The sequence below is a fragment of the Cariama cristata genome, unplaced genomic scaffold, assembly GCF_000690535.1.
Source record: "Cariama cristata isolate BGI_N322 unplaced genomic scaffold, ASM69053v1 scaffold5214, whole genome shotgun sequence".
Taxonomy (NCBI): domain Eukaryota; kingdom Metazoa; phylum Chordata; class Aves; order Cariamiformes; family Cariamidae; genus Cariama; species Cariama cristata.
The window spans coordinates 13771-33506 of NW_009612220.1; the positions used below are offsets into that span (position 1 = coordinate 13771).

Consider the following 19736-nt stretch of genomic DNA (forward strand, 5'->3'; position numbering starts at 1 on the left):
GTACGAGATAAGTACTTTGGTATTGGTTCTCAGTATTCAGATGTCTGAAGAACTGATCTTGTTGGAAGACTCTGTGGGTTTGAATTTAGTTCTGGCAGAGCCCAACCATGACAGAACTCTACACAATTACATTTATACTTCCAAGCTGGGGCTTTAAATTGTTCAACTTTAACTGGTTAATTGGGTACTGCGCAGCTTAGTTTCAAATTTAACTTGCACAGAGAACTCTGTTTCCTATATTAACTCCAAACTTTGTTTATATAGGATTAGCTCAGAACGCAGAAAAGAGAAGTCAAGAGATGCAGCCCGGTGTCGAAGAAGCAAGGAATCGGAAGTATTCTATGAGCTTGCTCACCAACTGCCCCTGCCGCACACCGTGAGCGCACACCTGGACAAGGCATCCATTATGAGACTGACCATCAGCTACCTGCGCATGAGAAAGCTGCTAGATGCTGGTAAGTGAATAATGTAGCAGAATATGGAAACGGGACTGGAGTTACACTGAGGAAGAAGCTACTTCTAAAACCTACCAGCAGTTAAATGAATACATTAATAGTTACATCTTTTCTATGGAAAAGTGGAAGACCTTATAATAGACATAGACTATTGGTGATGGCATAGGGAAAATATGGCCATTGTTCAATGGACTTTGTTTTTCTTTTTCTGTTCTGATGATCCCAGTTGGCTCATCACAGTGGCCATTTTCAGTCTTAGCTATTTGACCCTTCTCCCAAAGTTAATTTTTTTCATTTAACCCTCTTTCCCGCCCCCACCCCCCCCACCCCGAGTTGGTTCCTGCAACTGTGCTTTACTAAACTGTAGGTGGTTGGTGCAAGGCTGGCTTAGCTAACTGTAAGAGTTTCTCCTTATGTAGACTTTTTTCTTAAGGTGGGAGGTTTATTGGTTTATGCATAAAAACACAGAGGTTTAACCTCACTGATTTTCTGTGATTTGTGATACCATTACTAGAGCTAGAAGAATGTATTTGATCACTTATCTAAGTGAATTATACTGGTTTTGAACACTCCCGCACTCCTTGCAGAGTGGTGCCAGAAGTAATTTCTGATGGTAAGTGAAGAATGGCTGATGTTTACTTAAATGAAAATGTGTGGCTGCTTGTAGGTGAGCTGGAGACAGAAGCTAAAATGGAGAAGGAACTGAACTGTTTCTACTTGAAAGCTCTTGATGGATTTGTCATGGTTCTGTCTGAAGATGGGGACATGATTTACATGTCTGAAAACGTGAACAAGTGTATGGGACTCACTCAGGTGAAATATTGACATTTCCTAAGACTGTTGCAAGTCTGTAAAAGTTGTTACATTTTTGTATATGTAAAGTTAGACACCCATGTACCTCTTATTTTTTTTTCAGTTTGAGTTGACGGGGCACAGTGTATTTGACTTCACTCATCCGTGTGACCATGAAGAGCTGAGAGAAATGCTTACACACAGAAATGGTGAGAAGAAAAAAAAAATCGATTTAATTTACCTATGGATAGTTCCTGTTGGCATTAGTACAGTTGGATATCTGCCAGAAAAAGGTGTTGAGAGAACAAACTAGTCTATTTTGCTGCTTGTTCAGAGATACTAGCAACAGAAATAACCAGAATGTTTGGCAATATCCTAATTGTAGGAGAGATGAGACTTTGTTAGTACTCTTTATTCTAAAACAAAATTAATGACTAAAATGGAGTCATTGAGGGTGGAAGGAATTAGCATGTCTACAGAAATAAAATTAGAAGTAAGTTGAATGAGAACCATCTTAAGTGATTGGCATAGAAGGATATGGAGAAGTTAAATTGGTGCATTTGTCTTGGTCTGGGCTTGCCTTTACAGGACAACTTAAAAGCAAATGCTTTCTTCCAGAATCTGTGGTGGTATACTGTCACCACTTAAGGCTGGGCTGGCACTTAAAGTGGATGGCAGATGCTCTCTATTAACCCCTTCCTTCCCCAGAAGGTAAAGGAAAGGAGAAAAGGGAGAGAGACTTATGGGTTGGAAAATTAAAACTACTTTAATGAAATAATAACAATGAAAAAGGGTATAATAGTAATCAATACTAATACCACTAATAATAGAAATAAAAAATATACAAAACCAGTATTGAGCTTCCCAATGATGATGACTGAATTGCAAGCCGCAGCAGCTCACACTGCTGACGCAGCAGGGCAGGCACCCGTGTGTCCGGGACTGGACACGGCAGCAGACGGGAACCAGATTCAGGAATATGTGGATCAGGAACAGAGGCAGGGGAATGAGCAGAGTACCACAGGGATACCAGCCATGAAAGATAAGGTTGACTCCCATGATCCCTTAGTTTATACCGAGTCTGACGTGTATGGGATGGAATACTTTGGTCAGTTTTTGGTCAGCTGTCCTGTCTGCACTTCCTGCAGGTGTGACCCTTTTACTTGTTTTCTCTTGTGCAACATAAGAAAGCCAGCAGTGACCTTGGTTCCCCTAGGAATAAGTACAAACATGGGCCTTTCTGCATACCAATCCTACTGTTACTTTAGTAACAACTATAAACATCAAGTGTTATCAGTTCTGAAAGCAGACACTGTTTGAAAAACATGTAGCCAACTTCAGAAAGTGCAGTTACTTAGAAGAAACTTAACAGAATGAAAAACTCTACTGAAAGGAGAAATAGTCCTGTTTTAGCCAAACCAAGACATATAGTATCTTTTTTTGTGTCTTAAGTATATTTAGGACACAGAAAAACTAACTGGGGAATACTTGGACAGCCCTAAACAGGGCTTTGAGATTGATGCTTCTCTGCACTTTTTAATTGGTGCATGAAATTGGTATCTTTTCACAGATTTCTGACTCTTCTTTTCTCCATCCGAGGGAGTAGAACACTCTGTTCACATATTCTGTATGCTTCTGTATGCTTTTGATTTTAACAGATGCCCATGAATTACTGCCTTTATGTCTTCTAAAGGTTTGTTAATGACTATAAAGACTTGGCAGCCTGCATGCCTCTAAACAAATCTGCTTTACTCAGTTGTTAGAAGCTTAAAATTTGACCTCTGTAATTCCTGTTTCATCAAACAAGGGTTATATGGACTCTGAATCTCGATAGTGATAAATTGCCAAGCCTGACCTCTGCTTTCATGTAGCAGTGTGCATCAGAAGTCTTTTATGTTGTCATTCTGTTTAATTCAGTGGAAGAGACTTGATAAGATATCGTAGCATGAAGGGCCTGACTTTGATTTTGTAAGCATTTTCTGAACTTGTCTGCCCTTAGTATTTAAGGTATGTTTCTAAGGCTAGATTAGACTTCGCCTCTGCTTTGGAATACAGTAACGCATCTGGGGGGGTGATGGGGAAACAACTTCACTAAGGCAGTGTAAAAACTGATCTTGCTGCAAAAGCTTATTCTTAAAAATGTCATAGTACTGAATTTCATGCAAACCAACTCTAGCATGTCTACACTGACCAGTCTGGTCAAAGATGTCTGGAAAGCATTATTACAAAATCTGTTTTGCAAATGAAGTTTGCAGACAAAAGTCTAAATTACAGTAATAATAGCACATTTTTACATTTATTAGTATTCCCAGGTTGCATTCCACTGCAGCTGTTATATCAGTGGAACTATTTTGGTTTTGAATTGAGTATTAAATACTCCCCTTTGGCATTGTACAGGTGCAAATGAATATAAATGTGATTGGCAGAAACTGAACTGCATTCTGATTTTACGAAGTTGCTTTTTAAACTTTAAAAGTTGGTGATCTTAAATACTGTCCGATGCTGAATCAGACTTGAGAAAGTTGCTCCATCTTTCACAGTTGCTTCTTGGAGCAAAGCCTTAAGCATCAGGACTTTGTAATAATAATGTCGTGTGATCTTCAACTATGAATTTCTAGATTGGTTTAACTCTTTTAAAAACATACTGAATTAAATAAGTTTTGGCTGCCTCTGTGAACTCTTCTTTATTTTTCTCAACACCCCCACCCCACCCCACCCTTTATTGAGGATATTTTGATGTGACATAAAGTAGGCTTGTCCCTGTTGGTCTTTGCCTGTGCTAGAAGCAATAGACAATGTAGCATAGGGGCTTTAATGTTTTTCTAATGAATTTTGTCAAACTAGTAGCTGTAGTGCAAGCCACCATGAAGAATTTCATAGCTACTATTGTCTGTGGAGGATGAGAACAAATTATTGTATAAACTTGTATCAGAAGTAAGCTCACATGAACTTCCACCCTCTGCCATGATTTGGTCCTCACTCCCTAGCATGCGTTGGCAAACTCGCTCTTCCAGGATAGGTCTTTATCCTAGGTGCTTTATTTCCTTCTTCCGCACACAGCGAGCTGCTTGCAGCTCTCCTGATAGGATCAGTTTGCATTTTCTTTGCCCAGAATAGCCTAGCTAGTAATCGACTCTGAAAGGTTCTCGCCTGTAAAGGCAAAAACTTAATGTAAAGCCTGCCTCTAGGAAGTAAGGCTAAAAAATTAGTGCCACTAATACTAATTTGTATTGGGATTTCTTGACCTCCCCCCCTGCCCCCAAGAATGCTAATAATGTCTGTCAAAACTTGGTCCTTGTTTACTCTAAGAGTGTAAATCACTGTGGAAATATTCAGAGGCATGTAAGCAGTGGAGTTGTTAATTCTGAATTGAAAAACTTAAAGTACTACAGGCCCAAAACTTACTTGATTTGAACTTCCCAGCAGTGAGTTACCAGTGCATTTCAATGGAAACCAACTCAACAATACTTCTCGTTCTGCACATGCTTTTCTGGTCAACTGTCACAATTTTAAAATACATTAAATTTTCAGTCAGTCTCTTTCTCCTCACCCCTTTTTCCTGAAAGCTGGGAGTGTGGAATTGGCTACAAATACAATGCTGATCTGAAAAGATTGAAACAGTAGTTTTTTGCTTACCTCACAGTAAAACTCATTCTGAAAAGTGTTGTTATTGAAAGTGATGCTAGGTTTATCAATACTTTTCTTTTATTTTTGGGTCCTTCTCTAGTCTTAGAGTTCTTTAACCTTCCAAAGGCATTAAAAAAAGAAGTTATCCAAGAGCTAAAGAATTGGTTTACTATTTGCTTTTGCTAGGTCCTGTGAAAAAGGGCAAAGAGCAAAACACGGAGCGCAGCTTTTTTCTCAGAATGAAGTGTACACTGACTAGCAGGGGAAGAACAGTGAATATAAAGTCTGCTACGTGGAAGGTAACTAATGCAAAGGAATATTTACGTAGTTTGGCAGCTGCTTCTTCAGATGTCATAACACGATATTTCAGCATTTTTACTTCATGTGACGAGGTTGAGTTTCACTAAGTACTTAACTAATTTAATGATTGTGCTTCAACATGCTGAATTTTAATGGTGAATACATCACAGAGGTAACTAAAACAATATTTTAAAATTAGCTTTTCAAAACTCTTAATGAATTCTCCATTTTAAATTAGGGGTCATTTACTTACTAGAAATTATAATTACTAACTATGTTTGCATAAAGCCTTCTCTGAGGGAAAAAAAATACTTGACACCACTTATGCTGATACCCGATTTCTTTTGATTTGACACTGTAAACGTGACAGTTGAGGTCTCTCTGAAGGACTTCAATACCATTTTTTCTGAAGCTGCTGGCTATCCCTTTTGTAACAGTGGGAACAAAAAGAGCCCAGCCTGATAACTTTCTGCAGTGAATGCATTTTCTCCTCTGGACAAAAAGTAACCTTTTACTGTATCGAGTGGTATTATGGCTCACAATTGTCTTTTATAACTTAATTTTAGTCATTCTGGATCAAGCAGGTTCTTTCTTTGCAGCTGTCTGTGAACAATTTCTACTTCAGAATGGTTAAAAAAAAAAAAAAACAAACACAAAATGCAAAACTTCCGGTCTCTTGAAGAATATGTTTGATCTCTAACGTCACTTCTGCAGAAGACCTAAAGTGGAAATTGCTACTATTACCATAACTTTCAAATTTAAATAGTAAGATACCTTTTGCTGAGGCAATTGCTTATCAGTGTCATCATTAATGTAACTTTTAAAGAAGAACAGTTCACAGAAATGCAGAAATGTCTAGTGTTGCTTCAGCCCACGCCCGAGACGAAAGAGTTGCTATTCTGTGTACTCTTCGCAGTCTGCGGGCGTGAGGAGGAGAACTGCTGCTCTCCTTTACCCATCCATCTGAAAGCACTGCTGCCTTTCTGTTGTTGCTATCATGTTGAGGGGTGGGGAGGGGAAGGACTTTGCTCAGGGTGTGCTAGTGGAAATACGATTATGTTGTTGGACAGACAAGAACCTAGTCTCTTTTTTAAAATACAACTTTCCTGTAGGTACTCCACTGCACTGGACACATTCGTGTATACGACACATGCGGTAACCAAACTCACTGTGGCTACAAAAAGCCTCCCATGACATGTCTGGTGTTGATCTGTGAACCTATTCCTCATCCATCAAATATTGAGGTCCCCTTGGACAGTAAAACGTTCCTCAGTCGTCACAGTCTTGATATGAAATTTTCCTATTGTGATGAAAGGTAATATATATTTTGTACTTTAAAAAAGAATTCATTTGAAGGATTTGCAGGCTTGGTACATGTTGGCTAATGTTGGCCTTACACATTTACATAGTCTTACTCGTTAACTTGATTCATCTGTGCAATGGAATCATTGGTGAGATACTTTGGCTTTTACTAACTGATCAGGATGTCTTATTTAAAAGCCAGATTTTTAAACTTAAGGAGGGCGCACGGTTATTACTTTGGAAAAAATCCTTTGCCTGCAGTTAACTGCCTGTTCAAACTGGTCTTTAGTGTAGTGGCAGTGATTGATTTGAAATGAGAAGACTCTTCCAAACACTGAAAAAGCAGGAAGGATTTTAGGTTTGTTGAAGATGGTGGTGCATTTTGGTGACTGAAAAGAGTGTGTGTGTAATACTTGTCAGATGCATTTTATTTTCTACCGCTTCCCCCCCTCTCCCTTCCTCAGGAGATCAGTGTCTGCTTTCTCCAGTCCAAAAACCCCCCAAAAGTTCAGCTGCACTTTAATGCAATACATTTGCTGTTGAAAATGAGATTTTGTGTTCTGGTACAAATCGGAGGTGTGGTCAAATATATGACTGCTCATGCTATCCTCTGGAAACTTAGCTTGACAAATTTGAAGAACAGAAGTGAAGGAAATCATTGGCCTGAGGTTTTTTGTTTTTAGGGTTTGGGTTTTTTGTGGTTTTAGTTGGGTATTATTTGTTACTGCCTGTTTCCTTTACTCTATAACAAAAACAAATTTCTAATGAGTTGCTGCAGTCAGATGCAAAGAGACGTTAGTGCAGGTTATTTTCTGTCCTCTGCAGTAACCACCTTTCTAGGATTGATGGTGTCCCGTAAAAGGCACTTATTTGGTCACATTCTGCCTGTAGAATAGGGCGGAATCAGTGCATGCCCCTGGTTAGCGCTGCCCTCTAGGGGCTGAAGAAAATACTGTTTTCTCTAAAAACTGGCAGGGGTTGAGTGGGAAGAATAAATCTGATTCCTAATTTCTCTTAGTTGCAGGTTTAAAACTGTTGAAGTATGTCTTTGTTATTTTATTAGATTCTCATGTTTGCGTTAGCTGGATATGCTAGTCCATAAGTAGCTAGTCAACCTTTAAGCAAAAAAAAAAAAGTCTAGAACACAGGGATTTGCTTAATCCTGTCCACCACAGGACATGATTTATTGATAGCCAGTGAGAAGTAAAATCCTATGCCTGCTGAAATTCCTCTTCTAAAGAAGCATGAACAAGAGCAATTTGTTTCAAAAGGAAAACTTCCAGTAAACCAAAATTGCTGCTAATGTGTATGGAAGTGAGTCTTAGGATTTTTCTAAATATGCCAGCATCCAAATGCTCTAGTATTTGTGCTAGTCCGTGTCTGCTTTTACGTAGCAATTTTTTTCCCTTGTTTTAAAGAATTACAGAGTTGATGGGGTATGAGCCAGAAGAACTCCTGGGTCGCTCAATCTATGAGTACTATCATGCACTGGATTCTGATCATCTGACCAAAACGCACCACGACAGTAAGTGTAAAAGATGTATTTAAAGCCCTCCAACTACAAAAGATACAGGATCAAAGATACAGGACTGTTCCTCTGCAAAGCAGCAGAAGAACAAGGGCTTTATTTGAATTGCAGATATGAATCTGCAGTGAATACTTATCTTAAATGGTTTTGGGGTTTTTTTTCCTGCCTGTATTAAAGCTGGTGTCCTTTCTGCTTTTAGTGTTCACAAAAGGGCAGGTGACGACAGGACAGTACAGAATGCTTGCTAAACAAGGTGGCTATGTCTGGGTTGAAACTCAAGCAACTGTTATATACAACACTAAGAATTCTCAGCCACAGTGCATAGTGTGCGTAAACTATGTGTTGAGGTAAGTCGAGTGGACATGGCTATTCTTTGTCATCATTTTTGTTGGGAAGACAAAGTCAGATTCTGATGGCAGTACATCTTTTCAACTTTTTTTTAACTTACTTTCTCAATGCTTTCAGACAAACATGTTCATTTTTGTTACTTTTTTTGGTGGCACCACAATTAGTGCTTGCTTCGTCTGTTACGTTTGAGGAAAGAATGAGTAAGAAAAAAAGAATTCTTAAAGCTCCTGTCTTGGCAATTTTGTGGTGTGTGTCTGGTGCTTTTGGGTTGCTTTTTTGTTTGTTTGTTTTCAACTTACAAAACTGTTAAGCCTAAATTTATTCCTTTTAGCTATTCCTTAACAGTCATCTTCCTCTCTGTCTGACAGTGGAATTGTTCAGAAGGACTTGATTTTTTCCCTGGGACAAACTGAGTGTATGCTGAAACCCGTGGAGTCTCCTGATATGAAAATGACCAAAATATTCAGCAAAGACGACCTGGATGATACCAACAGCCTATTTGAAAAGCTTAAACAGGAACCAGATGCTTTAACTGTGCTGGCCCCAGCTGCTGGCGACACAATTATCTCTCTAGATTTCAGCAGTAATGGTGGGTGTGTGTTTAAATTGGAGAGCATGCTAATCAGTAAAGCTAGTATTTTACAGTAAATTTTGAAAAATAACCTCCCAGTATCACTTGCCGAGTGGTATTTCAGCCACTGTTTAAATTTAGTGAGGTCCGTACACACACACAGTATTGTTACTTAGGTTGATGGTTTCTTTTAATTTTTATAGAGTCTGATGAACAACAATGTGATGAAGTTCCTTTGTATAACGATGTAATGCTCCCCTCATCCAGTGAGAAATTGCAGAATATAAATATGGCAATGTCCCCACTACCTGCCTCTGAAACCACAAAGCCACTTCGTAGCAATGCTGATCCTGCACTCAATAGAGAAGTTGTATCAAAGCTGGAGCCAAACACAGAGCCACTCGAACTTTCTTTTACCATGCCTCAGGTGCAAGAGCAACCAACCAGCCCTTCTGATGCAAGTACCAGCCAAAGTTCACCTGAGGTTAGTTATGTCATTTGGATATGCCGTTGTTAAAATGTATGGGCTTGTGGAGCAAATCGGGTTAAGGATGCAGCCAAGACAGGCATTGAAAATTATTTCTGTGTTGTGACCTAAGCTCATGCCCTGATCTGAGGAAAAAGATAAATTTTCGTACTGAGAATTATCTTTTCATTAAAGTGAGTCTTGCAAATGCGTGCAATACTACCTGATAGAAATAAGAAGAGCTTGGGCTTGGTCTTTCTAGAAAAGAAAGGTCCAGAGACAACTTCTCTAAACAGCAAATTAGTTTCACTAAATTACTGTAGAGGCTACTTCCAGGTCCCAGCTAACTGTGTGCTTCCCAGGTGGGGTAAATTTTGAATGTATACCAGTAAATGTAAGTGTTTTCTTTTCCCATTTTAATTTTGTGCAACTATAGCTTGGAATTAGTTTTCACATTAGAACATTTTTCAGATAATCTGTAGATACAATGCAAAATGATGTTTATGACAGAAACTTAAAACTGCGCTCAAAATGTTTTCACAGCCCAGTAGTCCTAATGACTACTGCTTTGATGTGGATAATGATATGGCTAACGAATTCAAACTGGAATTAGTGGAGAAACTCTTTGCAATAGATACGGAGGCAAAAAATCCATTCTCTACTCAGGTAATGTACATCAACTTAAAATTCTGTGTTGTCTTAGTACTTATTCTCAATGTGCCTCTCTTTCTCTTAGAAGGACTTCAAGAACCTCCTTCCTCTTACATAATATTTTTATTAAAATAAATTGAAAAAAATATTATAAGGATTTGGCAAAAGGAAGAGCCTTAAGGAAGCCATGAAGTCATAGCTTGCATAGTCTTGCATATTTGTAATTTTTACCTCTCGTCTCTTCCAGGAGACTGATTTAGATTTGGAGATGTTGGCTCCTTACATCCCAATGGATGATGACTTCCAGTTGCGATCCTTTGATCAGCTATCTCCGCTGGAAAGCAGTTCTTCCAGCTCTCAAAATGCAGCTGCCATTACCATATTTCAGCAGACTCAGACACCATCAAGTACTGCTGATGAAATAAAACCAGTGACAGAACGTGTGGATGATGTGAAGACGCTAATTGTTCCTTCATCTCCTGTCCACATAATCAATGAAACAAGTAGTGCCCCAGCATCACCTTACAGTGGGAACAGGAGTCGAACTGCGTCTCCAATCAGAGCAGGAAAAGGAACATTGGATCAGACGGAAAAATCTAGTCCAGGAGCACCTAGTTTGCTAACAGTCACTCTGAATAAAAGGTATTTTAAAAGCAAAGCTTAAGCCCTAGTATCTGTTCAAGAAATTAGATATAATTATTGCCAACTGTTGTGTTATCTTTGGAATTCTACTTCAAGGTAGAAGTTGCTGTTTCAAACAAGTTGTTTGTTTTTTTTTTCATAGTAAGCTTCCCTAAAGTTAATTTCGCAGTAGCTTTTACATAAACATTTTATGTAATAGGCAGCTACTATATGCGAACTGTGTTCATAATTTTGTTCTGCTCTTGTATCTGACATGCAGCCTTTTAAAAAGAATGCAGTAGGCAATTTACAAGTAGTTATACCCACACAATATTTCTGCTGCTTTTCTTGGCCACTTCGTTGTGAGGTAAGAGGTGACTGCAGTCTGTGTGCTACATTTATTGCTTTTAAAATGAGCTGTATTTCATAATGATGGACTGTAGTGTATGTAGTAGATATTTATCATGACAGAAAACTCCACAAAGTCAAACATCAGACTTTTGATACATTGAAGATTTATCTGTGCATATAAATATCCAGAATAGACTTTTCCTCACCCTTCCCTCCCTTCTTTCTGTTGAAAGTGAATTGCTGAACTTTTATGCTTTTTTTCCTGCAAAGACCTTAAAATTTTTGTTATAACTCATTCTGAGCTTCACAGCAAGATTAAAAGCCAACATTTGCTATGCTCATAGACAATGATTGTTGAAATGAGTCGATTATGAAAGAAAAGTAGTATAGTTCATAAATTCAGTTCTGTGATATTGTATATAAGTGTCCACAAAAGAAGAATGGCTTGAGGATAGTAGAAACGTCTTAACAGCCTGAATCAATTTTTCTTAGATCTACTGCAATGGATGAAGAACTAAATCCAAAGATGCTAGCTTTGCATAATGCTCAGAGAAAACGAAAAATGGAACATGATGGTTCACTTTTTCAGGCAGTTGGAATTGTGAGTTTTGTTTTACCATTTTAAAATATTCACTTTTAACCTTGCAATTTCTGAAATGAGGCATCAGTGCAGACTCCTGAGTTTAGGTGTTGGTATGGAGTGGAATCTTGGGATCAGAGATAATTGTTCGATAGTGAAATTCCTACATACGTGCAGATACTCCAATTTTAGTTCTCTCTTACTGTCAGCTATTTCGAAAGTGCCCTCTATACCCAATCACATTTCTTCGTTAGGTAGAAGATACTCTTTTGTGTACATACATGTTCTTCAGTAGAATATGCACAAGCGTAAGACATCACATTTAAATTTATAATTGCCATATTTATTTCATTTTTTAATACAAACTCAGTTTTCATACTTGTCAATACTAGAGGTTGTGTTCTTATGCTTCTTTCTATGCTTTCATTTTTCCATCAGTCTGAGATTCCTTTATCTGATCAGATAACAAGAACATCTGAACCGTAAGGGAAGAGAATTCATATAATCTGGCAAATGTATATTATTACCACCTCCTTTTCATGCACACTGTGTGTGCAATTGCAAGTAGCTCATCATCATTTCTCCTAGCTATTCAAAAGAAACTTTTTAGGTATTCTTAGATTTGTGTCACTTAATTGGGGCTATCCAGCTTGTTATTTTCTGCAAGGGTATTTTGTCTCCATAATCTTTGTATCTTACTGTCAGTTCTTAGTATTTTGAAATCTTGAGCTTTGCCATTACATACTGTTATCTCTCTTCTTGCCTTCCTTGCAAATTCCCACTTCTCAAGTTTTGCATGGTTAATTCTTAGTTTCTTTACTGCAATGTAGCCCTTTTGATATGGTTTGTTTCTCTAGAGGTCCATCTCCTAGGTGTAGTCATTCATTGTGTCTTACAGTGCAGGATTTTTTTTCTTCTGAACTATGAATTATTCCTGTATTAGCATTCTGGTTTGGGCATGAGACAAACCACTGTATACTGTCTTTACCATTGCACTCCTCTAGAAGAGCTGAGAAAGCTTTTATATGTCCATTTTTTTTTCTGAGGCAAGCAGACTTTATTAAAAAAAAAAAAAATCATACTTATGCCATTGTTTTCATTTGCTAAATGCTTTGCAATTTCATGCATGTTGTTCTGTTGCTTCCAGTAGCCCTGTAAGAATTCACAGCTCTGCAAGAAATTTTATTGCCTTCCATTGCCTTTTTTTCATGCAATGGTGCTACAGCTGTCATATAGTGTTGCTGATAAAGTATTCAAAATAGCATGGGATGTCATTAAATACACAGAACACAAGCAATTCTGTAGGAACTGCTGTAACAGTGTTCAGGCTCTATGCTTAGTGACTTTTTAATGCTTATAGGTTCAAATTTCATCCTTTGCTAAACCTTTTTTCTTTTTTCTCTGACAAAAGTGTTATAAATATTTTGATGGTTTCTGCACAGTCGGAAGCTGAAATTTCCGTGTAGCTGGGTCTTACTGATGTTATTTCAAGCAAGTACTTTTGTTGTTTGGCTTCTTTCTCCACAATGGATTTCTGAGAGGATGAACTAGGCATTGCACGTGCACAGAAGAAAACCGATGTTAAATCGAGGCTTACAATACATGGTATTCTGGGATTGTGCAAAAACTTGCCACAACTTCTTAGCTGTAAGGAAGCGGGATTTATTTTGCAGAGAGTGAAAATAAGTGAAGGCCAAAGTAAAATATTACTTTAGCTTTTTAGAAAACAGGAGAATTGGACAAGGACAAGATGTGTTACAGTAACATTACAAAATAATGATTCGAATCATTACATTGAAAAAGATATGAGATAGACCTTTCTTAATGTGAAGGGCTGTATTGCATTCCCAGTAAAAAAAGTAAACCAGCAACAACATAGGTGACTGACCTTACTATGAAATGCAGCTTCTAAGTCAGAGTTGTTCAACTACTATTACACAACTGTCCTTTTGACTTGCATGGATGTTTTATAACCTGAAAATACATGTTCTTTACTGTTTTAAGTGTTCAGGATAATGGCAGCATTCTGAAATACCTTTTCCTCTTTTTGCAGCAGTCAGTACTACTAACAAGACAAAACTCTGCAGATTCAACTACTTTTGCTAGCAAACTTGATTCTAGGATGGTGTGTTTTTCCTTCCACCTCATCTGTTTCAGTGGCAGCTTCCTCTTACTTATCCCAGTTATATGGAGCCCTTAAAAGCTTTCTAATTTCCATATCTTCTATGCTGCTGTCAAAACAATATGCTAAGGAGCCATATCTGCAATAGAATGGCTTAGGACTGCGTTCCCCGTGAGACTTAGGTCAGATGGCTTGGTGGCAATAACTGGAGTGCAAGCAGAATTTACATCTTAAATTTAGATAGAACCAACCTACCGAGGTTCCTGAATCTCCTGTCTATGCTATTAATTCCAGTGCAGGAAAACATTAGAGACTTCAGTGAAAACCTGGTGCTCACTTACACAAGAGCAGTGGTAATTAAATGGGTGTGTATGTGTACATGTACATGCTAATCTTTAGCATGGTAACTGATGATAACCAGGATTTGGTAATTGTTTTCTGTAAGGGAAATAAGATCTTGAAATCTGATTCAGTTTTCTTTTAAATAATTTTCAAGGTTGGTGTACTTGGAAATATATTTCTCCCCAAGTTCTGAATGAAGTCCACTTTAAATTCTAACAATGCCTACATTAGTCATTAGTGATAGGAGCTGTTGGTTTGGAAGAGGGACGTGGAGGGCTAGAAAGATACAGTATTCAATAAAGCAGATTTATTTTATTTCTTTCTAGGGGTCTTTATTCCAGCAGACAGGTGACCGTGGAGGAAATGCATCAATTGCTTGGAAACGTGTAAAGGGATGCAAAACAAATGGTCATAATGGAGTGGAGCAAAAGACAATCATTCTATTATCAACTGGTTAGTAACTTCTTTTAATACGTAGAGGGGGGTGGAGGGGGGCTGTGTGAAAGAACTGAGTGATAAAACCATATCCAAACTTACTTATGAACAATTTTGGAGGAAAGGTTAAACATGGTGAATAAAGTGCACTTTTTCTCCTTCCCGTCCCTCTTTAGACATAGCAAGTAAACTTCTAGGGCAGTCAATGGATGAAAGTGGACTACCCCAACTCACAAGTTACGATTGCGAAGTAAACGCTCCCATACAAGGCAACAGAAACCTGCTACAGGGTGAAGAACTGCTCAGAGCTCTGGATCAAGTTAACTGAGCTTTCACAATACTTGTTCCTTTTTTTGGACACTGGTGAATCATCACCTAAAGCAGTCTATTTATATTTTCTATATCTGATTTTAGAAGCCTGGCTACAGTACTGCACTAATTCAGTTAGTTCAGTTTTGATCCCCTTTCTACTTATTTTGACAGTCTTTTTAGTATGTTCTTTATGTAACAATAACTCAGACTATAGTGCATTTTTATAATTCTTTGGTACGTACACTTTTAAGTCCATTACATTTAAAACACACTTGCAATAGCAGCTTTGAAATATGCACCTGATTTTAAACAAAATATTTATTTTTTGGCTGGGGAGTTGGTCACCAAAACTTATCATTAGTAAAATGTCAACACAGGAAAAACTGGCAATACTTCCATCCTGCTCTTTGTAGGTAGTTGGAAGACTTGTGCTCTCTTACTCTTTATGTTCAAATAAGTTTTTTATTTTAATAGTTTTTATAGGAAACAACAATGCTTTGCAGCAGTGCATTGTAGCCACAATCGCACAATATATTTTCTTAAAAAATACCAGCAGTTCCTCATGCAATATATTCTGCATTTATAAAAAATAGTTTTTAAGAAGAATCTCCTTTTGTTTGCCTATGAAATCATGTTTAAACCTGGATTATGTCATATTTTAGTCATGTTGTAATATAAATTGTTCTTAAATGCTGTCTTACGCTTTTGACTTGAATGAGTGTGGTTAGTCAAAGGAAAGGCTTTATCTGGAAAGGGCTAGCAGCATTTTATTTGGATACGTTCTCAATTTAGAGAAAGTTTGATGTTCTTAAAGTAGTCACTTTGCCAGCTTAAAAAAAAAAAATAATTCCCTGCCTGTAGTTGTTGAAGTTAATGCTAATATTGTGTATGATCTTAAATCTAAATGTTCAGCTTACCCTGTGTGGTATAGGTGATATTTCAAGCAGACTGTAAAACATCTTGCATTGTTAGCAAAGTTTTATCTAGTACATCATTGAGTTGCTCAATATTTTGATGTTTTGGTTTTATGCACCTTGTTGCTATTAACATCCATGTTTTCATGTAGATTTCAGTAACTTGAATATATTTAGAAGCCTTTTTATTTAGAAATACATAGTTGTCACAAACATCTTATTTTCCTATACGTACTGTACAAAACCTTCATTCACTCATTCTTTTGCTCTTTGTGGTTGGATCTAACACTAACTGTATTGTTTTCTTACATCAATAAACTATATGTGGACCAGGCCCTCTTGGGGAGTGTGTTATCTGGGAGAAACGAGATAATTTATATTTTTGTTAGTGGTTGTTGTTCCTCCGTGTTCCCTTTTTAACTTAGAGTTGATTGGAAATCACCGCTTCCTTATTTTGATTGTAACATCTCTGTGTTAATTATTTGAGCCTATTCAGTACTGAAGTCTCCTAGACAGTGTTGTACTACCGCTCGCCAAAGATGTTAAACTTTTAAATCTGTTATCACACCAGTTAGCAAACTTGAAAGTGAGGAGACAGCATATTTGTGTTACTTTAGAGGGGAAAGACTCTTCCTTACAAATAGCTTAAAGGCTTGTCTCTGGAAGCTTTATCAAGGTAACACTGGAAAGCAGGAAAAATTAAAATTCACAGGAGTGATCAGTTAAAGATGGATTTTTCTCGCAAAACTGCGTAATTACAATATTAAGCTGGTAATTGATGATAAAGCTTGTTCTACATTCTTGTGCTGTTGACTCTAACTTTGACCAGGTGACTTCTCATTTTGCTGTCATAAAACACAACGTGACTGATACAACCTTGTAATGTGTAAATATGGTCAAGATATTCTGTGCATTCTTCAACCTACTTTAAAAAAAGCTTATCTCAATGTAAGAAATCAAATATGGAGTGTCACGAGAATTATTTTGGTTTTATTTTGGAAATGTTGGTTTCATTGGACTCTTGAGTCTTTTGAAATCAATATAATGGTACATAAGCTTAACTTGTTTTCTAAAATTACTGTTACTGTTTCACTGAAAAGAGCACTTTCCAAACTGGCACAACTGTATTAAACTAGATGGAGACTATCAGCTCCCAACTGAAAAAAAAAATAAAAATAAAATAAGGCACTGGTAGCAGAAGGTGGCTGCAAGTTTTGTGTAGAAGTTGTCCAAAGAGGGGAGGAAAACGTGTAGGTGCACTAAGCTAGAGTTGAAGCTTTGTGCGGAGAACATTTTGAATATATACACCTGATACTGAATATTAAAGTGAATATTAAGTGTACAAAGCTTATAAAATTCTCTGGATAAATGCAGCAGAGCTACTGTCTGCCTGCTGTGTGAGGTCTTTTGGATGGCATTCTTCCCATGGTATCTCTGTCAGCAGTTAAAAGGTTTAATAGTGAACTTGCTAAAGGCTTAGATAAAGCATCAGCTGTTACAGGCATCCCTCATGCTTAGCTCTGCACGGATTGACATAATTCTGTGTGATAGTGAGGAGAGTCTTGTAGATGTGCGAAAGGTACGAGTGGGTTCTGCTTTTCTTACTGCCCCAGCAAGCTTTGAGCTGGCCTGGTGGGTTATCCCTTCTCATCTCTCCCAAGAGAAACTTCATACCATCCTGCTTGATGTTGTTCTGCTACTCTTGACCTTACTTTGGAGGAGCCTGACTGGTTTGGATCTGTCAGTTCCTTTTCAGTGTACTTTAAGAGGGCAGTAAATTTTCATGGCGAAAACCCCATGTTAAAAAGAGGAGGAAAACTTAAGTGACCCACATGATTTATGGTTATGAGCCTGCTGGAATCATCTCTGGTCATAATGACAGCAGCTGTGGATTTAAGTGAGCTGTGTTTCATCTAAGAATCTTCCCAGCTCTCACATTTTTTATTATACATAATAAGGCATAGCATTTTGTTTACTGTCCTGGTAAAAGTGACTGAAACAAGCAATTAAAGGAATGAACTGCAGTAGCTGTATTGGTTTACTCTAGGAAAGAAAACCCACCAGACTTCCTAGAGACACTGAAGAAAGCATGGAAAAGTAACAGTAATTGCTCTGGCCTTGTAAGAGCTTTGCTAAATGCAGATGTGAGTTTGCAAAATGTAGAAGTACATCTTTTAGCCGCTTTTTTTTTGTTTTTTTGTTTTTTTTTTTTTTTTTTTTTTCTTTTTTTTTTTAGAGCTTTGCTAAATGCAGATGTGAGTTTGCAAAATGTAGTACATCTTTTAGCTGCTTTTTTTTTTTTGTTTGTTTTTTTCTTTTTTTTTTTTGCTTAGCCTCTAGGAATCCATAGCCTGATTCTAAGCCTACTTTGGACGGCAAGCTTCTAGAATACATTATTTCTTTGCTGACTTGCTCACCTTTTAAAATGTTGAAGCACTACCTTAGAGAACTTAGTCTTTGCCAGTAATAAAGAAGAAACTGTAGGTAGATACAGTGTTTCCTTCTCCATATGAGCAATGCGAGATTATGTGTAAATGATAAACTGAGTAGAGTAACAAAGTTAGCTTCCAGAAGGTTATCGTGACTACAGTAGTAGTCAAGCCATGCCCCCTTCATGGCATAGCACAATTATTATTTTTACGTATAAATTCTAATTGATGTTTTTATCAACAACAGTGATGGTTTTGTTAAAAGGTAAAGGAATTTTTAAACTAGTATTTATGATGACATCATTCATTCCTTTACCTGAAAGTAGTAATAGTTAACTACAGCTGTAGCTCCCAAGTCTGCTGTCCAGTAGCTCAATCTCAGACGTAATATACTGAGTAAATTAAGGTAGCCTGGGGTCCAAAGTGCACCTTTCTAACATACCATGTAGTGAGATAGGTTTGAACTATGTTGATCTTTGAAAACCTTTGGGTGAAACAGAAACAATTTACTACTGAGTTTCCTTTCCTGTGTATCTGCATACACATGTTAACCTCTGCCTAAGTAATTGCTGAGTTAAAGAATAACAGATTAAGGCCAGAAAGAACAATTAAAACTTTTAAATTGTCACCAGTGTTATATGTAAACACTTCAAAGCTTTTTTTGGATGAATTGCTCAGCTCTGCTTCCAATGAAATACAACTGTACAATCACAAAAAGTCTGATGACAGGTTAAACTACTGCATACTTAATAGTAATTTTTCATTATTTAAAAAAGCTGTTTAATTAAACAGCTAAACAGTGGTAGCTAAAGGCAGAAGCATGGGCTGTTTCACCAGTATCTGTCGGCAAGCTTTCTCTCCTGTTACGCTGCTGAACGAACTGTTTCCTTTGATGAACAGTGCTGTGGGAGCTGTGAGGGGCAAGAACCAACCAGGCGGGATGTCCCTGAGGTCACCCATCTGTTCCCATCCCTGCTGATTAGCTGCTATGGAACAGAGCACACATCTCACTCAAATGTCACTGCACTTACGCACATTATTCAAACTGTAATTGTCCAGCGTGAAAATAAATGTTTCACAGGCCAGGAGTACTTTGTAGGAAGATTATTTTCATAGGAATTTGTGTCAGTTGGGTATCTAGCTTTCATTAAAAATACCATTAGCAATTTAGGCACTTGATTACCTGGAAAGCTCCATTCTGGAGAACTGTGATTTTTTTTGATCCAAATTCTAGTAACAAGTTGTCATTTTCTTTCTGCTTCCCTGTTTACCTTGAGCAGGTTACCAAAAACTTAAAGAGAGTTTGCTACTGGCTTTATACAGTATGGTAGATTTTGTGAATAATAGCAGTATTCTCTCATGAAGAAGTGGTATATTTTAATGGAATTCTTTTTTGGAACCAAGTACAACATACTGCTATTGATATTTCTCTTGAAACATTTTGACATACTTGTGATTGTATTTCTTTTTGATTGTGTAACAGTATAAAATTCAATAAAAGAGAGGGTTTGTTTCTAATTTGTGATATCTGTGATCTTTCTGGTCATCCATTATCCCTGTTCTAAAAGATGGAGATGGCAAAAACAACTT

General features: G+C 37.5%; 1 protein-coding gene across 1 annotated transcript; it reads left to right on the forward strand.

Moving 5' to 3' along the window:
• Nucleotides 1-264: 264 nt before the first annotated feature.
• Nucleotides 265-16279, forward strand: HIF1A (hypoxia inducible factor 1, alpha subunit (basic helix-loop-helix transcription factor); the record flags this gene model as incomplete). Its single annotated transcript, XM_009698520.1, has 14 exons — nucleotides 265-455; nucleotides 1123-1268; nucleotides 1372-1456; nucleotides 5061-5173; nucleotides 6287-6489; nucleotides 7895-8001; nucleotides 8204-8351; nucleotides 8721-8941; nucleotides 9127-9407; nucleotides 9933-10055; nucleotides 10288-10682; nucleotides 11505-11613; nucleotides 14383-14509; nucleotides 14668-16279. Coding segments are annotated over 14 exons (2401 nt in total), but the record flags the coding sequence as incomplete, so codon positions are not given.
• Between the last annotated feature and the right edge of the window lie 3457 nt (nucleotides 16280-19736).